The 20,557-nt window shown below is 44.1% G+C and overlaps 1 protein-coding gene and 1 non-coding gene across 2 annotated transcripts in view; both read right to left on the bottom strand.

The window, feature by feature from the left end:
• Positions 1-5,135: 5,135 nt before the first annotated feature.
• The window catches only part of LOC139575057 (DNA damage-binding protein 1), a 28,343-nt gene continuing 12,921 nt past the window's right edge, over positions 5,136-20,557 (bottom strand). Inside the window, exons 11-26 of the mRNA XM_071400029.1 lie at positions 19,760-19,868; positions 18,566-18,744; positions 16,403-16,563; positions 13,761-13,868; positions 12,738-12,945; positions 12,345-12,440; positions 12,031-12,142; positions 11,435-11,558; positions 11,091-11,255; positions 10,487-10,581; positions 9,658-9,828; positions 9,111-9,220; positions 8,290-8,459; positions 7,243-7,345; positions 5,886-6,009; positions 5,136-5,690 (exon numbers count right to left, since the gene is read on the bottom strand). Of these exons, the coding sequence (XP_071256130.1) occupies positions 5,607-5,690; positions 5,886-6,009; positions 7,243-7,345; positions 8,290-8,459; positions 9,111-9,220; positions 9,658-9,828; positions 10,487-10,581; positions 11,091-11,255; positions 11,435-11,558; positions 12,031-12,142; positions 12,345-12,440; positions 12,738-12,945; positions 13,761-13,868; positions 16,403-16,563; positions 18,566-18,744; positions 19,760-19,868 (2,119 nt within the window). The 3' untranslated portion in view covers positions 5,136-5,606. The remainder of the gene's footprint in view (positions 5,691-5,885; positions 6,010-7,242; positions 7,346-8,289; positions 8,460-9,110; positions 9,221-9,657; positions 9,829-10,486; positions 10,582-11,090; positions 11,256-11,434; positions 11,559-12,030; positions 12,143-12,344; positions 12,441-12,737; positions 12,946-13,760; positions 13,869-16,402; positions 16,564-18,565; positions 18,745-19,759; positions 19,869-20,557) is intronic.
• On the bottom strand, positions 10,035-10,170 carry LOC139577393 (small nucleolar RNA SNORA5). The gene has a single exon (XR_011675284.1). It is a non-coding gene; the product is annotated as a small nucleolar RNA SNORA5 (small nucleolar RNA).

Raw genomic sequence — 20,557 nt, 5'->3', positions numbered from 1 at the left:
ACTGCTTGCATCAGTTACCTGATGATGTATGGCTCTAAGTTGTCTATTCTTGACTTGGGGATTGTGAAGAGACCTCTGGTGTCCGAGCTGTGTACTAAGTATTTTAAACAGACACCTCGGTGCGTTCTGCATGTCAACACTTATTTTAAAAATTATTTTACCCCTTTTTCTCCCCAATTTCGTGGTATCAAAATCCAATTGTTACTATCTTGTCTCATCGCAGCAACTCCCGTACGGACTCAGGAGAGGCAAATGTCGAGAGCCATGCGTCCTCCGAACATTTTTTTATCCCTTGCCCAACCAAGCCGCACTGCTTTTTGACACAACACACATCCAACCCAGAAGCCAGCCGCACCAATGTGTCGGAGGAAACACCATACACCTAGCGACCTGGTCAGCGTGCACTGCGCCCGGCCCGCCACAGGAGTCACTAGTACGCGATGAGACAAGGATATCCCTGCCGGCCAAACCCTCCCTAACCCAGACGACGCTGGGCCAATTGTGCGTCGCCCCATGAGCCTCCCGGTCGCGGCCGGCTGCGGCAGAGCCTGGGCTCAGACCCAGAATCTCTGGTGGCACAGCTAGCACTGCGATGCAGTGCCTTAGACCACTGCGCCACCCAGGAGGCCCATGTCAACACTTCTTACAAAAACAAGTAGTGATGAAGTCAATCTCTCCTCCACTTTGAGCCATGAGAGATTTACATGCATATTATTCATGTTAGCTCTCCGTGTACATTTAAGGGCCAGGCGTGCTGCCCTGTTCTAAGCCAATTGTAATTTTCCGAGGTCCCTCTTTGTGGCACCTGACCACATGACTGAACAGTAGTCCAGGTGCGACAAAACTAGGGACTGTACGACCTGCCTTGTTGATAGTGTTGTTAAAAAGTCAGAGCAACGGTTTATTATGGACAGACTTCTCCCCATCTTAGCTCCTGTTGTGTCAACCTGTTTTGACCATGACAGTTTACAATCCAGGGTTACTCCAAGCAGTTTAGTCACATCAACTTGCTCAATTTCTACGTTTATTACACGATTTAGTTAAGGTTTAGAGTTTAGTGAAAGATTTGTCGCAAATACATTGCTTTTAGTTGATTAAATATTTAGAACTAATTTATCCCTGAAACTAACTGCAGCTCTTTGTTAATTGTTGCAATGATTTCACTCTCTGTAGTAGCTGACGCGTATAGTGTTGAGTCATCCTCATGCATAGATGCTTTGAGTAAAGCCAGTGGCATATCATTAGTAAAGATTGAAAAAGTAAGGGGCCTAGACAGCTACCCTGTGGAATTCCTAACTCTTTATCCACAATATAGCAGGGGGTGTAAAGCCATAACACATATGTTTTTCCAGGTGCAGACTATGATCGATATTGAAGTCTAACAAAACAGCTCAATCTTTGTATCATCAATTTCTCTCAGCCAATCATCAGTCATTTGTGTAAGTGCCGTGTTTGTTGAATGTCCTTCCCTACAAGCATGCTGAAAGTCGGTTGTCAATTTGTTTACAGTGAAATAGCATTGTATCTGGTCAAACACAATTTTTTCCAAAAGTTTACTAAGTGTTGGTAACAGGCTGATTGGTCGGCTATTTGAGCCAGTAAAGTGGGCTTTACTATTCTTGGGTGACGGAATTACTTTTTCTTCCCTCCAGGCCTGACGGCACAAACTTTATAGTAGGCTTAGATTGAAGATGTGGCAAATAGTAGTGGCAATATCGTCCGTTATTATGCTCAGTAATTTTCCATCCAATATGTCAGACCCCGGTGGCTTGTCATTGTTGATAGACAATATTTTCACCACTTCCACACTCACTTTACGGAATTCAAAATTACAGTGCTTGTCTTTCATAATTTGATCAGTTATACTAGGATGTGTACTGTCAGTGTTTATTGCTGGCATGTCATGCCTAAGTTTGCTAATCTTGTCAATGAAAAAATCATTAAAGTAATTGGCAATATCAGTGGGTTTTGTGATTAATGAGCCATCTGATTCAATGAATGATAGAGCTGAGTTTGCCTTTTTGCCCAAAATTTCATTTAAGGTGCTCCAAAGCTTTTTACTATCATTCATCTTTGTTTCATAGAGTAGTTTCTTCTTCTTTTTATTCAATTTAGTCACATGATTTCTCAATTTGTAGTAAGTTTGCCAAACAGTTGTGCAGCCAGACTTATTTGCCATTTATTTTGCTTCATCCCTCTCAACCATACCATTTTTCAATTCCTCATCAATCCACTGCGCTTTAACAGTTTTTACAGTCATTTTCTTAATGGGTGCATGCATATTAGTGACTGCATTAAGCAATTTCATAAACGTGTCAAGAGCAGCATCCGGTTGCTCCTCATTACACACCACAGAACTTTGGTTTTCCTAGATATGGAGACTAGATTTTGACTACATCCGATGGATTTGGATACTGCTTTAAAGGAAATTCCTCCAGCATTAGTAAAGATGTGATCAATACATGTTGATTATTTCATTCCTGTGCTGTTTGTAACTTCCCTGGTAGCTTGACTGATAACCTGAACCAGGTTGCAGGTACCGGTTACAGTTTGAAGGTTTTTCTTGAGTGGGCAGCTTGATTAAAGCCAGTCAATATTTAAAATCACCCAGAAAAGATACACTATATATACAAATGTATGTGGACACCCCTTCACATCAGTGGATTTGGCTATACACCTGTCACCCATTGCTGACAGGTGTATCAAATTGAGCACACAGCCATGAAATATCCCTAGACAAACATTGGCAGCAGAATGGCCTTACTGAAAAGCTCATTGACTTTCAACGTGGCACCATCATAAGATGCCACCTTTCCAACAAGTCAGTTTATCAAATGCCTGCCCTGCTAGAGCTGCCCGGTCAACGGTAAGTGCTGTTATTGTGAAGTGGAAACGCCTAGGAGAAACAACGTTTCAACCGCGAAGTGGTAGGCCACTCAATCTCACATAACGGAACTGCCTATTGCTGAAGCGCGTAAAAATCGCCTGTCCTCGGTTCCAAACTGCCTCTGGAAGCAATGTCAGCACAATAACTGTTAGCCGGGAGCTTCATAAAATGGGTGTCCATGGCTAAGCAGCCGCACACAAGCCTAAGATCACCAAGCGCAATGCCAAGCGTCGGCTTGAGTGGTGTAAAGCTCGCCGCCATTGGACTCGGGAGCAGTGTAAACGGTTTGGTGGATGTCAGGAGAACGCTACCTGCCCAATGCATAGTGCCAACTGTAAAGTTTGGTGAAGGAAGAATAATGGTCTGGGGCTGTTTTTCATGGTTCAGGTTAGGCCCCTTAGTTCCAGTGAAGGGAAATCTTAACGCTACATCATACAACGACATTATAGACGATTCTGTGCTTCCAACTTGGTAGCAACAGTTTGGGTAAGGCCCTTTCCTGTTTCAGCATGACATTCCCCCCCGTGCACAAAGCCAGGTCCATACCGAAATGGTTTGCCGAGATTGGTGTGGAAGAACTTCACTGGCCTGCAGAGCCCTGACCTCAACACCATCGAACACCTTTGGGATGAATTGGAACGCCGACTGCGAGCCAGGCTTAATCGCCAAACATCAGTGCCCGAAACTAATGCTTGAGGCTAAATGGAAGCAAGTACCTGCAGCAATGTTCCAACATGTAGTGCCTCTAACTTTCTCACTCATCATTATTCACGATTAATTCATGATTATCCATAATCATGGTAGCATCCACATTAATGTAGAAGTGTTTAGAAACATATATTCTTATTTACAATTAAAGTGATGACAAAATGACACAATACTTTATTTACCATTGATTTCTTTTGGGCACAAAATAATAATCTGAAACAACTTAAACAAACTGCAAATGCATCCAACAAGCTTGTAGACTCAAGCTTGATGTAGTCATTGCGTGCTAGGGATATGGGACCAAACCAACTTCATACTACATTAATACACATAAATGAATGTCATTTTAACCTCCATGTATAATTTCAAATCCAAAGTGCTGCAATACCTCAATCAAAATGGATCAGTTCCCATTGCTTTCCTTGGATGACAGACACAAGGCCAGGATCACCCCCTCAGCTGCTGTAACGCAGCATGTTGGCTACATGTTCGTCATCAAAAACAAAGCACTGCCAGACGAGGGAGAACCTGCCAAGGGAGACAATAAATAAGGCATGCTGTCTGATCTAACAGAGGTCTGGTCCTGGCGGAGGATGTTGTGCGTTCTGGTGTACAGCTGACATCGGCAGATAATGCCTCTCTGGGGTGTCCTAAGAGCCTGTGTAACTACATATACACTTAAGTGCCTCTGCTCAGCTACAGTGGACATGTGGTACAGTTTCCTCTCGTGTCGGTAGTAGTGCTTCTCTGTTCTATGGCATCAGTTGGTTGAAGCAAGTTCAGTTGGCTGCTGGCAGCTCGGCACCACCGTCTTTGCAGATGTCATTCCAGCAAGGGTCTAGCCTACATCAGGGACCATATGGATCAAGCATCTCAGAGTAGGAGTGCTGATTTAGGGTTAGTTTTATTCTCTACCACATAAAAATATGCTATATGAAATACAGGCACAGGGCTATTCAATTTCAGCCTTTTCCCTGGCAGTTAATAATTGATTGACCAGTTCCCCCACCCGGTAGCCCAGGAACTCTGTCTGCAGATAACTGTCATAATAATAATTATAGCTAAGTACTTATCTCAGAGCCCGAGCACAGCTTATTAATGGTTCCGTTGGAACCCAGAGGTCTCCGCACACCACAATATGCACCTTAACTACAAATACGGTCTTTGCTAATAAATCTTTCACCCCTTTCTTATGCTTTGAAACAAACGTGTCCCCATAGTCAAAACTGAGTTAAAAGAATAATTCAACTCTAGGAGACCATGCAAAAGTTAATATAGTACATTAAGTCACTGAAAGGGATTCATTTTTACATTTGTAATTTAGCAGATGCTCTTATCCAGAGCGACTTACAGTAGTGAGTGCATACATTTAATAGAAAGTAATTGATTAAATATACATTTCTTTTGACACTGTGGTGTAAGACTTGACATGCTTTGAAACCCCAAAGCCAACTGAATTTAATGAATATCATCACTCAGTGGAAAGATAAGAGACCTCTGTGCACCATTCATGAAACACAAAGACCCAAACGCAGAGGTACACAGTACTAAAGCAACCTTTATTTGGAGAAACGGCAGACAAAACAGCTAATGTATCATTTTCCACCCATTCCTTCCTTCTCTTTTACTCATGTTCTCTCCAGACTTCAATCATTCCTACTTTAGTGGATCCCTGCCAAATCCACAAGTCATCTCTCCCCGTCCTTGCACTGCAGTGATCTGGCCACCCCCCTCCTCCATAACTTATTGCTTTCTGACCAGTCCCTTTGCTCGTCATCTTCGTTATGGTCGACAGGCCATTTTGTTTATCCAAGCACCTGTGAAGTATTGATGTGGCCCGTCTGGGATCAGATAAAAAAAAAAATCTATGTGTCAACTCATTTGAAGTCTGGAGGACAGTCATGCAAACACCTTTTTATTTATTTATAAGTATTTACAGAGCCCTAGCCACCCCTCCCCCGGTTCCCTCCCTCTACCCCCTCCGTAATGGCCGGGGTCTGGGTGGGAGGGGCTAGTGGATCCTTGTCAGCTCCTCCACAATCTTTATGACCTCGTCCACGGTGGCCTCGCGCTTCATGCCGCTGCCGTCGTCAATCTGAAACGCAGAAGGGGGTGTTATGTCAGCTCACTGTTCCAGCAGTTTGGATTGGCCCGCACAGCTATGGGACACATGTAGCTGAGAGGTACCTTTATTAAGTGTCACTGCAGTCCAAAAAGTGTGAGCGAGCGTGTGTATCGGTATGAGAGCATGTATGCATGTGCTTCAGAGAGCGTGCATGTGTGTTGGTACCTGTAGCGTGCTGACCACCTCCTGCATCTTGGCGCGGCCCAGGTCCAGGAAGCTCTCGATGAGGTCCCCGTCGATGAAGCCCGTGGCCTGCTCAGTCTTACGCTCTGTATGGAAGGACCTCCAGGTGCCACCAAGTCAAGGAAGACAAATAACACACACCTACACACATACCCCTACAGCAAAGTCACTCCTCTTACAGGGAACTCTGTCCTTTTGAGGACCGGAAGCTGCATTTACTCATATAATGTTCACTAAAATATGAGCACATGCACTGCTATCGAGATCAGATGAGTTCAGGGTGGTATGGCCACAAACTTTTTTTTTTTTTACCCCATTTTCTCTCCAAATTACGATCTCTGGCTCATCGCTGCAACTCTCCAATGAGCTCGGGAGAAGCGAATGTTGAGCCATGCGTCCTCCAAAACATGACCTGCCTGGCTGCGCCACTTATCACACTGTTCGCTTAAACCGTAAGTCAGCTGCACCAATGGGTCGGAGGAAACGCCGTTCGACTGATGACCGAAGTCCGCTTGCATGTGCCGGCCCTGCCACAAGGAGTCACTAGAGCGCGACGAGCCATGGAAAGCCCCCCGGCCAAACGCCCCCCCTACCGCGGACGTCTCTGAGCCAATTGTGCCAATGGCTTCCGGTCACGGCCGGCTGTGACACAGCCTGGGATCGAACATTTTGACCACTGCGCCACTCAGGACTGCCTGGAATTGTGACGCAATAATTTCCATGGTAATGTAGATTCAATTTATGTTAACTGATGTGGAATGTATTTTTTGTAATGTCAGTTGAATCAGCAAATCACAGCACATATTGATGGGTAGACTTCCTGCTTTGCGCCTCGCAATGGACCCAAATCCACCCATTATGCCATCATTGACTTGTATTGGGACACCCGTTCTAGTCATTCTATTTTTATGGCAGCACATGCAGTCAGGAGTGGAGGAGGTTATTACAGTGACCGCGGTCATTTGGCTGGCCAATTACCGTTATCCAAAATTCCATGACCGTCACAGCCGTATTGATTCTTCCCTGTGACTCAACCACCGTCCCATCTTATATGGGTGACAGGCAGTCGTGTCACATACACACGACTACGTGTCAACTTCAGGTCGTCGCTTCATTCACACGACATGGTAAAACACAGCGTCATTCATTCATATACGGGCTAGGCATATTATGACAACCATTACCCTTCTTACAGTCACATCAAGGTAGTACCAAGTTTTGCCACCCGTGACAGTGATGCTCACCAGTTCTGAAAAGGCACTTTCAATGTGATACACAAGGGGCAGGTTTTTGTCCGCGTGAACCCCCCCCCCCCCCCCACACCAAAAGGAAAGGATATAAGCTGTGCTCGATCTTGCCCACGCTCTTGATGACCTTGTTGAGTCGGTTCTGCAGGTCCAGCAGCAGGCTGTACCAGCCCTCGGACAGAGAGGTCACAAGACCTAGAGATATAAGACAGATGGCTTGTCATTTATGGGAGAAAAGAAAGAGAACCGAAATGGATGAGGTATGCAGAGCCGTATGCTCGCCACTCATACCTAGTGAAGGAGAAAAGATGAAAGCTGAGAGGGAATTTGAGTGTGGGTTGTCTGACTGAGGGAAGGTGAAACAACTTTCTCTCTCCAATTTGTGCCTACCGAACATGATGTCCACGAACACAAATGTGTTGTGCAGCTTTTTGCAGGGGACTAATACATTTTCACTTCTTTAAAAAAAGCCTGTATATATTTTTGCTTCATTGCTCATTAGCAGTCAACCGGGAATGACCAGAGGTGCTTACTCAGAAAGGGCTTTCAGCAGAATTGTGAAGGTGCCTCAGTGAAATATTCGTCATTGCAGAATTCACTGAACACTCAAAGCATCATTCCCCTTTCTTTATTAACACAGCTATGAAAGAAATGGAGAAAGGAACGTGACTGATTTCGGACAGTCACTTGGAAATGACTTTCATCCCCTCTCCACTGCTCCCCACCTCTCATCCTTAAAATGGGTGCTTATGTAGTTGAGGAAAATCTGTAGAGCAGACTGCTACACTAACAGTACACAGCCTAAAAAAAAGACACGAGGGCATTCGGGACCTTGAAACCAGCATCAGTACTGGTTCAGTAGGCACCAGAAAAACAACATTTTGAAACCCAAGTGCTGCTACAGAAACATGTCCAACAAGAACACAGATCTCTCTCTTGCGGTCAAAATGTTTTGTGCTACCGCATGCTCTATGACCCTGGTGTGTATTCATTACCGCAAACAAACCATAGAAAAACGTTTTGCAACAGAAAAGAAACAAGCGTTTCTTATTTGACAAATTCAGGTTAGGCCCCCCCTGTTTCGTCTCATTTGGTTTCTAGTGAATACACCCATGGCGTGTGGCAGTGGGGGCCATTACCGATCATGCCGTTGACGGTGCCAAAGAGCACGGAGCCCTGCGTGGGGGTGGAGCTCTCGCCCAGGTTCTGCAGCACCAGTGACCCATGGGAGAAGACATTGACAAACTCCCCCAGGTGGAACACGCCCACCTCCTGCAGGTGTTGTCGCTCCTCGTCTGTAGTGGCCGCGCTGCCAAGGGAGAGAGAGAGAGGGAGAGAGCTCAACTTCTATTTTGGTCCAAATTATTTAATGCTTTGGCAATGTGTACCCATTTATTTAGTTCTAAATAAAGCTACATTTCAGAGATGGCACAAAAAGTTTATTTTTGATTCTAATCGTTGTTCCCATTTATTTATACATTTCTGCTTTGGAAATGTGTACCCATTTACTGCACACCAATAAAGTAGCATTGAATTTATTATAATTGAGAGAAAGTGGCAGGGATAAAGCGAACGATACAGAGGCAGGCAGAAAAAGATAAATGGGAAAAGCAATAGATGTAGATGACAGGTAATGAGTAAGAAAAAACAAGCGCGTGAGGGAAGAGTTAGTGAGAAGTAAGAAAGGTACAGTGATAGAACGCAAATGTGATGACTGAAAACAAAAGAGCACAGGAGGAAGGACGAGAAGAGAGAAACGGTGGCATCAACAAACATCTGAGAGAAAGACAAAGGTCGATGGAATTCAGTGATCATGAATGATTAAGTCGACGGCTTATGGAGGACGGCGGTCAGAGTGTGAGGACATATCTAGGCCGGGCTCCATCTCATTTAGTCCTTCAGCGATTCTATGCATACTATTTATTTGAGGATTCTAGAAAGAGGTCAGATTCCACCTCACCTGTCTTTTTGACAAACAAAGAGGTTGAAGGCATTCTCCGCCCCCAGGAAGTTGTCATCGTCCAGGATCTCCACAGCACTCATCCAGTTGGGATTGAAGTCACGGGCGATCTGAGAAGAGTGACAGGGGAAAAGCAGGTGTATCACCAGCGGCTCAATTCCATTCAATAAACGTTATTAAGCCAACAGGTGCAATTATTGATAAACAATGGTTCCAACTCATCACTCATGTTTTTATTCATTGCAAGTGTTTGGTGTTGAATCATCCTCGATATAGCCCATGAGAAATGGGCTACAAGTGCGACAAAATAAAAGCATTCAAATCTATATTTTGGAGAATGCTGTATTCCAAGGGGGAACCACCCACGATGAAAAAACCTGTATACGGGCAAAACCAAAACAAATCGTCATTTAGACCTTATAAAGTCTGTACTCAGTCTGTTACAATTCTACACCCTCCTAATTGAAGTGTGGCACTGAGCAAATCCCCTATCCTCTTAGTGGAGAATTGGAACACTGGCAGGGCCTCTCTTAGTATAATTCCTTACCTCCTCAAAGTTGCCCTCCATGGGTTTATAGGCCAGCAGCAGTACAGACCTCATCAGGTCTCCCACCAGGATGAAGTCTCCTTTGGTCTTTAGGTAGAGTGCCATGATGTTGTTGTAGTGGTTACACTCGGTCCTCAGCTCCTTCTCAGCGGTCCACTCATACAGACGCACCTGGGGCGGGTGCACATTGATGATGCGTTGATATTGACATACACAATTGTTGAGGAGCTTTGGAGTAACAAGGACTCGAAAGCACCAAGGTTGTTTTTGTAGCAGACATGTATATCGCGCAATTACAAGAAATACCCCCGTCAATGTTCCTTCCGATTCCAACGTTCCATTTGAAAGAATACTACTGGATAAACTTAAATCAACTAAATTCTCTGTAGTTCAAGTTTATCCCTAACACTCATTCCGTATGGTTGAGAGTCCGATAACTACAGTTTCACTGTGGCAGCCATTATGGCCAGTACGGTCCATTGTAGAGGAAGCACTGAATTTGACAAGGCAGCAACAAAGTTTTCTTTTAAACAAATTTTAAAGTCAGGATTGAGAAATAAAACTTAGCCTGCGGAATGTCTCCTTTCATTTTCTTATTTTTTATGCCACGTACCATGGGGCGAACTTTACCGTGGGGCGAAAGTAACCGACTCACTTAAATCAAATATTCCCTTAGTGATGCATTAATGGCAATGAGAGACAAAGTGAAAGTTTTAATTTAAGTGGATGTAAAAATGTCCCTCCATGTGAATATCTACAACTAAAGCTTGTAAAATAGGAGTTGGCTTTAAAAAAAAAATCTACTTTTCAAACCATCAAAAGTACTCACTGTGCTGTTGATGCTGGCCAGTAGTTTGCCATTGAACTCCACCATGGAGTAGACGGCTCCCTTCACCTCCTTCTCTGCAACCGTCTGCAGCTTACCTACACAGAAGAAGAGAAATAACACAGTCTGGGTCAGGGCTGGTGTTACAGTAGCCTGAAATCCAAACTGTTATGTTTCGTTTAACCATTTGTTTCACTGTGAAAGAATGGTGAAACTGAGCTTAAATGGTTTAGATTCCAGGCAATTCTTTTAAACAAATGGTGAATTGCAGCACACCAGTTTGGTTTTCAGGCTAGTGCTATAGCTCTCTGATACAGTATTCACAGCATCTGTTCACTCGGAGTCATTCATCTTCACGACAGATGATTATCGATAGGAAGGTGCTATCAGGCACTCTCAAGGGAGGAAGAGGCATGGAAAGGTGAGCGAGAAAGAGAGAAAAAGATGGGGGGGAAGAAAGAGAGACTGTAGAAGAAAGTGTGAGAAAGAGGGCGAGCAAAAAAACAGGAGGATATGAAAGAGGGGGTGAGAGAACAACAGGAGAAGAATGATGGGAAAGAGTGAGCGAGAACAATGAGAATGGAAGAAAGAAAACATTTGTCCTAACCGTCAGTGTAGTGGAAGACGATTATGCGGCCTTGCTTGGGCTCCGCCTCCTCTGGGTAGACCATCGCTGTGCCAACGATAAAGTAGACCGCGGGGTCCCTGCCCAGGCGGCAGGACACCATGCTGAGGGCGTACTCACTCTGGAGGAACTGGTGGGCGTGGAGCACTGTGAGGATGAACACATTTGAAAATCACGGTATTGAGGAGAAATCACCACAAAAAGGTAAGATTTTTGTGTACTCCTCAAGAGTACAACCATCAGCTTACCAATCACCAGATCACATTAATTCACTTCAAATTGACAAATAGTCTCTTTAATCAAGACGGTTTTAAGGGGGAACTTACCTTCGAAGGTGTGTTGGTCGACCACCAGGAGGCTGTGCACCTCCACCTCCTCCCCGAAGGAGGTCTCGTGTGGGGAGGTGCTGCTGGGGAACAGCTTACTGGAGCTCACACTGCTAGACAGAGCCTGGGGAGAGGTAGGGAGAGGGGGAGATATGAAAACCCAGACTATGAACCACCACAAGGCTAGGGGAAAAGTGTTCTTGTAAATAATATATTTTTTCTCCTTTCTATTTTTAGTCATTATGTGCAATAAACCTAGACTAAACCAAGCAATGTGCATCACTAGCATTCAAGGCATTTCCCCAACAAAAAACATAATTGAACTAAAACTGCTAAATAAAATACAGTAACTCTAGATGCTGATGCTCATATAGAGTGAAGTTTACAGATATTTCCAGACTGTTCTTTCACAAAACACACAGTTGCACTTAAGTCACGATGCATCATGAAAACCGTTGAATACGGGAAACAAGGCTCAGGGCCCATATTGAAAAGGTCTTGATCAGCACTCCTATTCTGAGAATATTTATGAATACGCGCACAGAATAGGAGATCTTGGCAGCGGTACAGTGAAATACCAGATGGTGTGAAGCTACCTGAGTGCTAGCGCTGGGGCGCACCGCTGCAGTGGTCCCGCTGGCGTCCTGCATCTCCACACGGCTGGACAGCACCCCGAAACACTGAGACACTTCCTGGTAACAGATTCTCCTGAGAGAGGGAGGGAGCGAGAAGGGAAAATAAAGTGGAGAGATTGAAGGGGGGAGTGAGAGAGTGAGAAAGAGGAAAGAGTAAAAAGAAACAAATTAATGTAAATAAATAAATGTGTCGGTCTTGATTTACCTGAGGGTAAATCCATTGGATAGATATACTTCTACTCTGTTTAACTATTTCTACTGGTGTTCCCTCTTACCTGGGAGACTCGTAGAGGGGAACCGTGCGAATGTGGAGCTTCTGGATCTCGTCGATGGTCCCGATGGTGAGAGTGCTGTTGTTGGCCAGAGCCAGACTGTCAAAGACACAGAAACACAGGTTACAACCACACCCCAACAACAGATGAGTTGCACATTATTTCTAGCTTTGTAATCATTCATGTTCTTTCTTTAGATTCCTTGAATGAGAAAAATAAACAACGGACTTCTTAGTCTCCCCTCCACCACTTGCACTAGTCTGAAAACACAGGACAGGTGACAGGGGAAAAAAGGTTTCCGTTTAAACCTGTAGAATTTGTCTCACATCAGTCCAAATGGAGAAGACCTGCTAAGGATGCCACTTTGGATTATTGAGCCGCGCGTGACTGACTAACCTGTCGGGGTAGCCCTCGGAGTTGAGCGGACACATGTAGTTGACCTCCTTGAGGTTGACATTGGAGAAGACCAGCTTGTGATTGGAGGAGTAGATGACGGTGGGCCGGTCGGAGCAGGCAAACACGTTGGAGGTGGACAGGGAGCGGAAGGTCCTCAGCACCGTGGGCTGGGTGCCCAAAGTCACCTTCTTACGCTCGCTCAGCATGCCTGTTGGCAACACAACAGGGTCAAGGCCAACAGTTTAACAAGAAGTTTGCCAACCTGCCAGGATTAAGTGCACTTTCAATTCAGTCTATTCAGGAGATAAGCGGCAATTCCAATCCAAAACCTTTTCCATTTTCAATATACACCGAGTGTCAATAACATTAGGAACACCTGCTCTTTACATGACATACACTGTCCAGGTGAATCCCTTATTGATGTCACCTGTTAAATCCACTTCAATCAGCGTACATGAAGGGGATTGAGTATTAGTGCCATTCAGACGGTGAATGGGACCGACAAAATATTTCAGTGCCTTTGAATGGGGTATGGTAGTAGATGCCAGGCACACCGGTTTGAGTGTGTCAAGAACAGAAACACTGCTGGGTTTTTCACACTCAACAGTTTCCCGTGTGTATCAAGAAAGGACATCCAGCCAACTTGACACAACTGTGGGAAGCATTGGAATCAACCTGGGCCAGCATCCCTGTGGAACGCTTTCCACACCTTGTAGTCCCGACCAATTGAGGCTGTTCTGAGGGCATAAGGGGCTGCAACTCAATATTAGGAAGGTGTTCCTCATGTTTTGTACACTCATTGTATTTCCAATGAAGAGTTTGACATTTTCAATACATTTTGAGAATTCTGAAACAGAATCGAACTGCAGGTGTTAAGACAATGAACAGGCCCATTTGACATATCTGAACCCAATTTGTTCTATCAATAAATGACATGATGGTGCAGTTAACCGTCTGGAAAGTTTCTTCAAATGTGACTCAATCAAAAGGCAACAGCAGTATGTGTTGCTCCAGCCGCCTGACCTGTAGTCAGGTCCAGGCCGAAGTAGAAGAGCGCTCCGTCTCCCAGGGCACACAGCAGGTAGTAGCCGCCCTCGAACGTCGTCATCAGGATGGAGCGAGGGATAATTTCTGTACACGCACACACACACACACACACACACACACACACACACACACACACACACACACACACACACACACACACACACACACACACACACACACAGACACACAGACACGTCAAATGTGTGAAAAGCAGCAGAATTCCACTGTCAAAACAACTCTATTATGCATCCCGAGGGGCAATTAAGAAAAGTATTGACAGCTAGGTCACACAACATCTTCCACATGATTGTGCAACATTGCAAATGGATCTAGGATGTGTGGAACCAGCAATAGAGTGCGTCTGTCCCTTAGGATTCCCTTTCATGGACAAGTTACACAGGCTTTGAATAGGAGGGGTTTATAAAACACATCCAAAAATGATAACAGGAGGACACAAAGAGAATGTCCAATACAGAGAAAAAAGAAAATGTGCCGATTTTTTTGCAGCTCCCAATCATGATATTTTTTATAAAATGTTGATTTTACAGAAGCTTTATTAAAAGAACAAGTTGGGAGCAACAAAACAGAGGGCGGACATTAGGGATGGGCATTTGAAAGTACAGTGGGGAGAACAAGTATTTGATACACTGCCGATTTTGCAGGTTTTCCTACTTACAAAGCATGTAGAGGTCTGTAATTTTTATCATAGGTACACTTCAACTATGAGAGACGGAATCTAAAACAAAAATCCAGAAAATCACATTGTATGATTTTTAAGTAATTAATTTGCATTTTATTGCATGACATAAGTATTTGATACATCAGAAAAGCAGAAGTTAATATTTGGTACAGAAACCTTTGTTTGCAATTACAGAGATCATACGTTTCCTGTAGTTCTTGACTAGGTTTGCACACACTGCAGCAGGGATTTTGGCCCACTCCTCCCTACAGATCTTCTCCAGATCCTTCAGGTTTCGGGGCTGTCGCTGGGCAATACGGACTTTCAGCTCCCTCCAAAGATTTTCTATTGGGTTCAGGTCTGGAGACTGGCTAGGCCACTCCAGGACCTTGAGATGCTTCTTACGGAGCCACTCCTTAGTTGCCATGGCTGTGTGCTTCGTGTCGTTGTCATGCTGGAAGACCCAGCCACGACCCATCTTCAATGCTCTTACTGAGGGAAGGAGGTTGTTGGCCAAGATCTCGCGATACATGGCCCCATCCATCCTCCCCTCAATACGGTGCAGTCGTCCTGTCCCCTTTGCAGAAAAGCATCCCCAAAGAATGATGTTTCCACCTCCATGCTTCACGGTTGGGATGGTGTTCTTGGGGTTGTACTCATACTTCTTCTTCCTCCAAACACGGCGAGTGGAGTTAGACCAAAAGGCTCTATTTTTGTCTCATCAGACCACATGACCTTCTCCCATTCCTCCTCTGGATCATCCAGATGGTCATTGGCAAACTTCAGACAGGCCTGGACATGCACTGGCTTAAGCAGGGGGACCTTGCGTGCGCTGCAGGATTTTAATCCATGACGGCGTAGTGTGTTACTAATGGTTTTCTTTGAGACTGTGGTCCCAGCTCTCTTCAGGTCATTGACCAGGTCCTGCCGTGTAGTTCTGGGCTGATCCCTCACCTTCCTCATGATCATTGATGCCCCACGAGGTGAAATCTTGCATGGAGCCCCAGACCGAGGGTGATTGACCGTCATCTTGAACTTCTTCCATTTTCTAATAATTGCGCCAACAGTTGTTTCCTTCTCACCAAGCTGCTTGCCTATTGTCCTGTAGCCCATCCCAGCCTTGTGCAGGTCTACAATTTTATCCCTGATGTCCTTACACAGCTCTCTGGTCTTGGCCATTGTGGAGAGGTTGGAATCTGTTTGATTGTGTGTGGACAGGTGTCTTTTATACAGGTAACGAGTTCAAACAGGTGCAGTTAATACAGGTAATGAGTGGAGAACAGGAGGGCTTCTTAAAGAAAAACTAACAGGTCTGTGAGAGCCGGAATTCTTACTGGTTGGTAGGTGATCAAATACTTATGTCATGCAATAAAATGCAAATTAATTATTTAAAAATCATACAATGTGATTTTCTGGATTTTTGTTTTAGATTCCGTCTCTCATAGTTGAAGTGTACCTATGATAAAAATTACAGACCTCTACATGCTTTGTAAGTAGGAAAACCTGCAAAATCGGCAGTGTATCAAATACTTGTTCTCCCCACTGTATGTCTATGTTCGAGTACACTGGAAAATAACTTAGCATACTGGAGTACTCGCATGTTAGCTGCGATAACAGTTGCTCCAATTACTGTTTGTTCTGATACTTAACTAAAAACTAAACTAATATTTTCACTGACAGACTCCAAACACTTTGTCAGTGCTTATATACAATTTGCCTGCTAAATAGTTGCATTTATACAAATTTTGTCGATTAAGTCACACAAAACCGTATACAAAACCTTGAACCGAGTACCCGTGCCCACCCCCAGCGGAAATTTGCTTTTTCTCAAAGTTACACAGACTTACCTGGCTACACAAAGGTTCAAATCAGTTGCTTCATCTATCCATCCCACCTGCACTATCCCTTTAATACACTTGAATCTCCATCCCCCGCTCACCTCCTCCGAGCATCTCCTTGTGCAGGGCGGTGAAGCAGGGCAGCTTGAGGACCCGTGCCGATATGTCCGTCCACAGGCCCACGGCGCAGAGGGGCGACTCTCCGCCCTCCCCCAGGGGCGTGATGTCTAGGCAGGCCACCTCATGCTCCATCTCCACCGTGCTGAGGGGGGACAGACAGAACAGCATGGGATTGGATAAATGTTTAATTAAATTATATATAAAAATATATGTATTTTAAATACTAAAAACTATAGAACACATTTAATTTTTACTACTAATATGAACAACTAAACAGACGCACACAAACAATGACTACACCTCACCTACCCAGACTGGCATGCTCACACCCCCATCCCTAGTGTCTGCATTATTGTTTGCCACAGAGCCTTAAATTCTCCCAATTTGTTTTTCCTCGGGCGCCTACGCCATTTCAATAAGAAATCATTGGATCTTTCCATTGTGTTAATGATGACGGATTGATTGATTTACACATTTTTAGTATAGGTTTTCTCAAGAAGAGTGATGAAGAGAATCCTCCAACCCATTGGGTATGTCACTACACCCCCATATGGGATTGGATTTATGAAGTGCATTTAAAAGGTACTCAAAGCACTTTACGTTGTGTAGCCAAGATTTACTTAATTGATATTTGTTTTGCCCCAGTGGGTGTATGTGTTGGTACAGCCCACCCTCAAAAAGGCACAGCTTTTGCTACAGCTCAGCATCAACAGTCACTTAAACAGTGTTTACTGAACCAGACCACATTAGTAGAGCGTTCCATGGAGAGCAGTGTAAGACAAGCTCAGGCATGGTGATGGCCTGTAAAGCTGACTCCAACTGGGTTTAAAGTGGTGTGTGTGTATGTGTACATACAGTACATTTGGAAAGTATTCAGACCCCTTCATTTTTCCCACATTATGCTACATTACAACCTTATTCTAAAATGGATCAAATGGTTTGTTTCCCATCAATCAATCTACAAATAATACCCTATAATGACAAAGCAAAAACAGGTTTTTAGAAATGTTGGCAAATGTATAATGTAAAATAATTTTAAAAACGGAAATATCACATTTACATAAGTATTCAGACCCTTTACTCAGTACTTTGTTGAAGCACCTTTGGCAGGGATTACAGCCTAGAGTCTTCTTGGGTATGACACCACAATCTTGGCACACCTGTATTTGGGGAGTTTCTCCCATTCTTCTCAGCAGATCCTCTCAAGCCCTGTCAAGTTGGTGGGGAGCGTCGAACATCCAGAGATGTTCGATCTGGTTCAAGCGGCACAGCTATTTTCAGGTCTCTCCAGAGATGTTCGATCTGGTTCAAGTCTGGGCTCTGGCAAGGCCACTCAAGGACATTGAGACTTGTCCCGAAGCCACTCCTGTGTTGTCTTGGCTGTGCGCTTAGGATCGTTGTCCTGTTGGAAGGTGAACCTTCGCCCCAGCCTAAGGTCCTGAGCACTCTGGCGCAGGTTTTAATCAAGGATCTCTGTACTTTGCTCCGTTCATCTTTCCCCTCGATCCTGACTAGCCTCCCAGTCCCTGCCGCTGAAATCCCCACAGCATGATGCTGCCATGTGTGAATGTTCCTGAGTGGCCATGTTACAGTTGACTTAAATCCACTTATATCTATGGCAAGACCTGAAAATTTATTTTTGTCTAGCAACGATCAACAACCAATCTGACAGAGCTTGAATAATTTAGAAAATATTAAAATGGGTAGATGTTTCTCAATCCAGGCATGCAAAGCTCTTAGAGACTTACCCAGACAAACTCACAGCTGTAATCATTGCCAAAGGTGCTTCTACAAACTATTGACTCAGGTGTGTGAATTACTTTTACTTACAGTTCATTTTCAATACATTTTCAAAAAGAATATACAAAAATGTTTTTACTGTCATTATGGGGTATTGTGTGTAGATCAATTTACACACAATATCCCATAAATTATATCAATTTTAAATTCAGGCTGTAATAAAATGTGGAATAAGTCAAGTGGTATGAAAACTTTCTGAAGGAACTGTGTTCGTCATTTCTTCTGTTGATTTAACTTTTATTCATACTTAAAGCTACAATTCAGTTGGCCTGGGGCTCACCGAGTCTCAGGTGGTGTTTAACAACACTGTAAATATAGTTGAACTGGATTTGAGTTGTGTGTACCTGATCTGTTTGAGTTCCCCAGAGAGGATCTGGAGATAGTAGAGGGCGCGGCCCACGGCCAGCACCACCTGGGAGGAGTTACATGCGGCCACGCTGATGTTCCGGCCCTGCGGCTCCTTCCACTCAGACACCAGGGCCTTGCTGTCCTGCATTACCAGACGCACACCGCCCGACGTGATCTGAATCACACACACACACAGTACATAAATATATTGGCACCTTCGCACGATTCACTATTTTAAAACTTTTAGTGTTCACATGTGTACTTGTTTGATTTACAACTGCAAATAAAAAACAATAATAATAAAGATTCAAAATTCAAATTCATTTGGTTTAAGGCAAGTGATTCTTGTTTATGTGCAATTTATCTCACCTGTGGTAAGGGTCAGGTGCCCACCGGGTAAAAAGAGCCATTAAATCAGTTTTGCAGAGAAGAAAATTATATTCTGCTCCATTGAAAAAGTGCAAGGGTGTGTGTGGCACTGGTGTGTGTGTGTGTGTGTGTGTGTGTGGCAGATGCACATGATGGAGCAGTGACTGTCTGATGAGGAATAGGCTTACCGTAGTGAGCTAGGTTATAGGCCTACACCACGGCCTGGATAGAAGCAGTCTACAGTCTTCAGAACTGAATAATAATTGCTTTATTTGCCTCAAAATAATAGAATAAAATGTATTTTTTCATATCTCTCAAAGCTGTGATTGAGAATAGCGGAGGCTGTAGACTTACAGGGTGAATACTTAACAGAAATATCTCATTTACATAATTATTTTTCAATAAATTTGCCCCAAAAATGTAAGATACGTTTTCACTGTCATTATGGGGCATTGCCTGTAGCTGGTTGAGAAAAACAATCCATTTTGAATTCAGGATGTAACAATTAAATGTGGAATAAGTCCAGGAGTATAAATATTCTCTGAAGGCACTGTATATGTATTGTGATTCAATACTGTGATTTTATTGCGATTCGATGTTCCAAACATATTGCTCACCATATGTCTGCCGCAGAGGGATAAGAGAGCCATGAGAAACATTTGAATCAGTCATGGAAATAAATTAGTTTCGGTGCAGGTACAGCCAATTAGTGCAAAAAATATTGCGATAGTCAAAACTATACCATATATCGTCAAAAATAATATCCTAATATGTAACTATAGATTTTTTCCCTCATCGCTAGTGTGCGCGTTTGTGTATACCTGGATGAGCTGCTGGTGGGCAACGTTGCCACAGTAGAAGGTCTGCAGGTTGTCCACAAAGCCAGGCAGCTCAGTCTCCTCCACCTCCTCCCCGCTTAGCATCAGCACCCTGAGGACACACACAAACACGGAACAACTTGTATACTGAACAAAAATATAAAACGCAACATGTAAAAAGTGTCGGCACCATGTTTCATGAGGTGAAATAAAAGATCCCAGAAATGTTTAATATGCACAAAAAGATTATTTTTCCCAAATGTGCACAAATTGGTAACGTTCACCAGAGCTATTGCCAGATAATTTAATGTTAATTTCTCTACCATAAGCCGCCTCCGTAATTTTAGAGAAGGTCCAACCGGCCTCACAACTGCAGACTACGTGTAACGACACCTGCCCAGGACCTGCACATCTGGCTTCTTCACCTGCGGGATAGTCTGAGATGAGCCACCAGGACAGCTAATGAAACTGTGGGTTTGCGCAACCGAACAATTTCTGCACAAACTGTCAGAAACTGTCTTAGGGAAGCTGATCTGCGTGTTTGTCGTCCTCACCAGGGTATTGACCTGACTGCAGTTTGGTGTCGTAACAGGCTTCAGTGGGCAATGCTCACCTTCGATGGCCACTGGCTTGCTGTAGACGTGTGCTCTTCACGGATGAATCCCGGTTTCAACTGTACCAGGCAGATAGCGTGTATGGCGACATGTGGGCAAGCGGTTTACTGATGTCAACTTTGTGAACAGAGTGCCCCATGGTGGCGGTGGGGTTATGATATGGACATGCATAAGCTACGGACAATGA

Source organism: Salvelinus alpinus, chromosome 5, assembly GCF_045679555.1.
Source record: "Salvelinus alpinus chromosome 5, SLU_Salpinus.1, whole genome shotgun sequence".
Classification (NCBI taxonomy): domain Eukaryota; kingdom Metazoa; phylum Chordata; class Actinopteri; order Salmoniformes; family Salmonidae; genus Salvelinus; species Salvelinus alpinus.
Note: the sequence above shows the minus strand (reverse complement) of the source record. Positions and strands in the feature narration are given on the sequence as shown.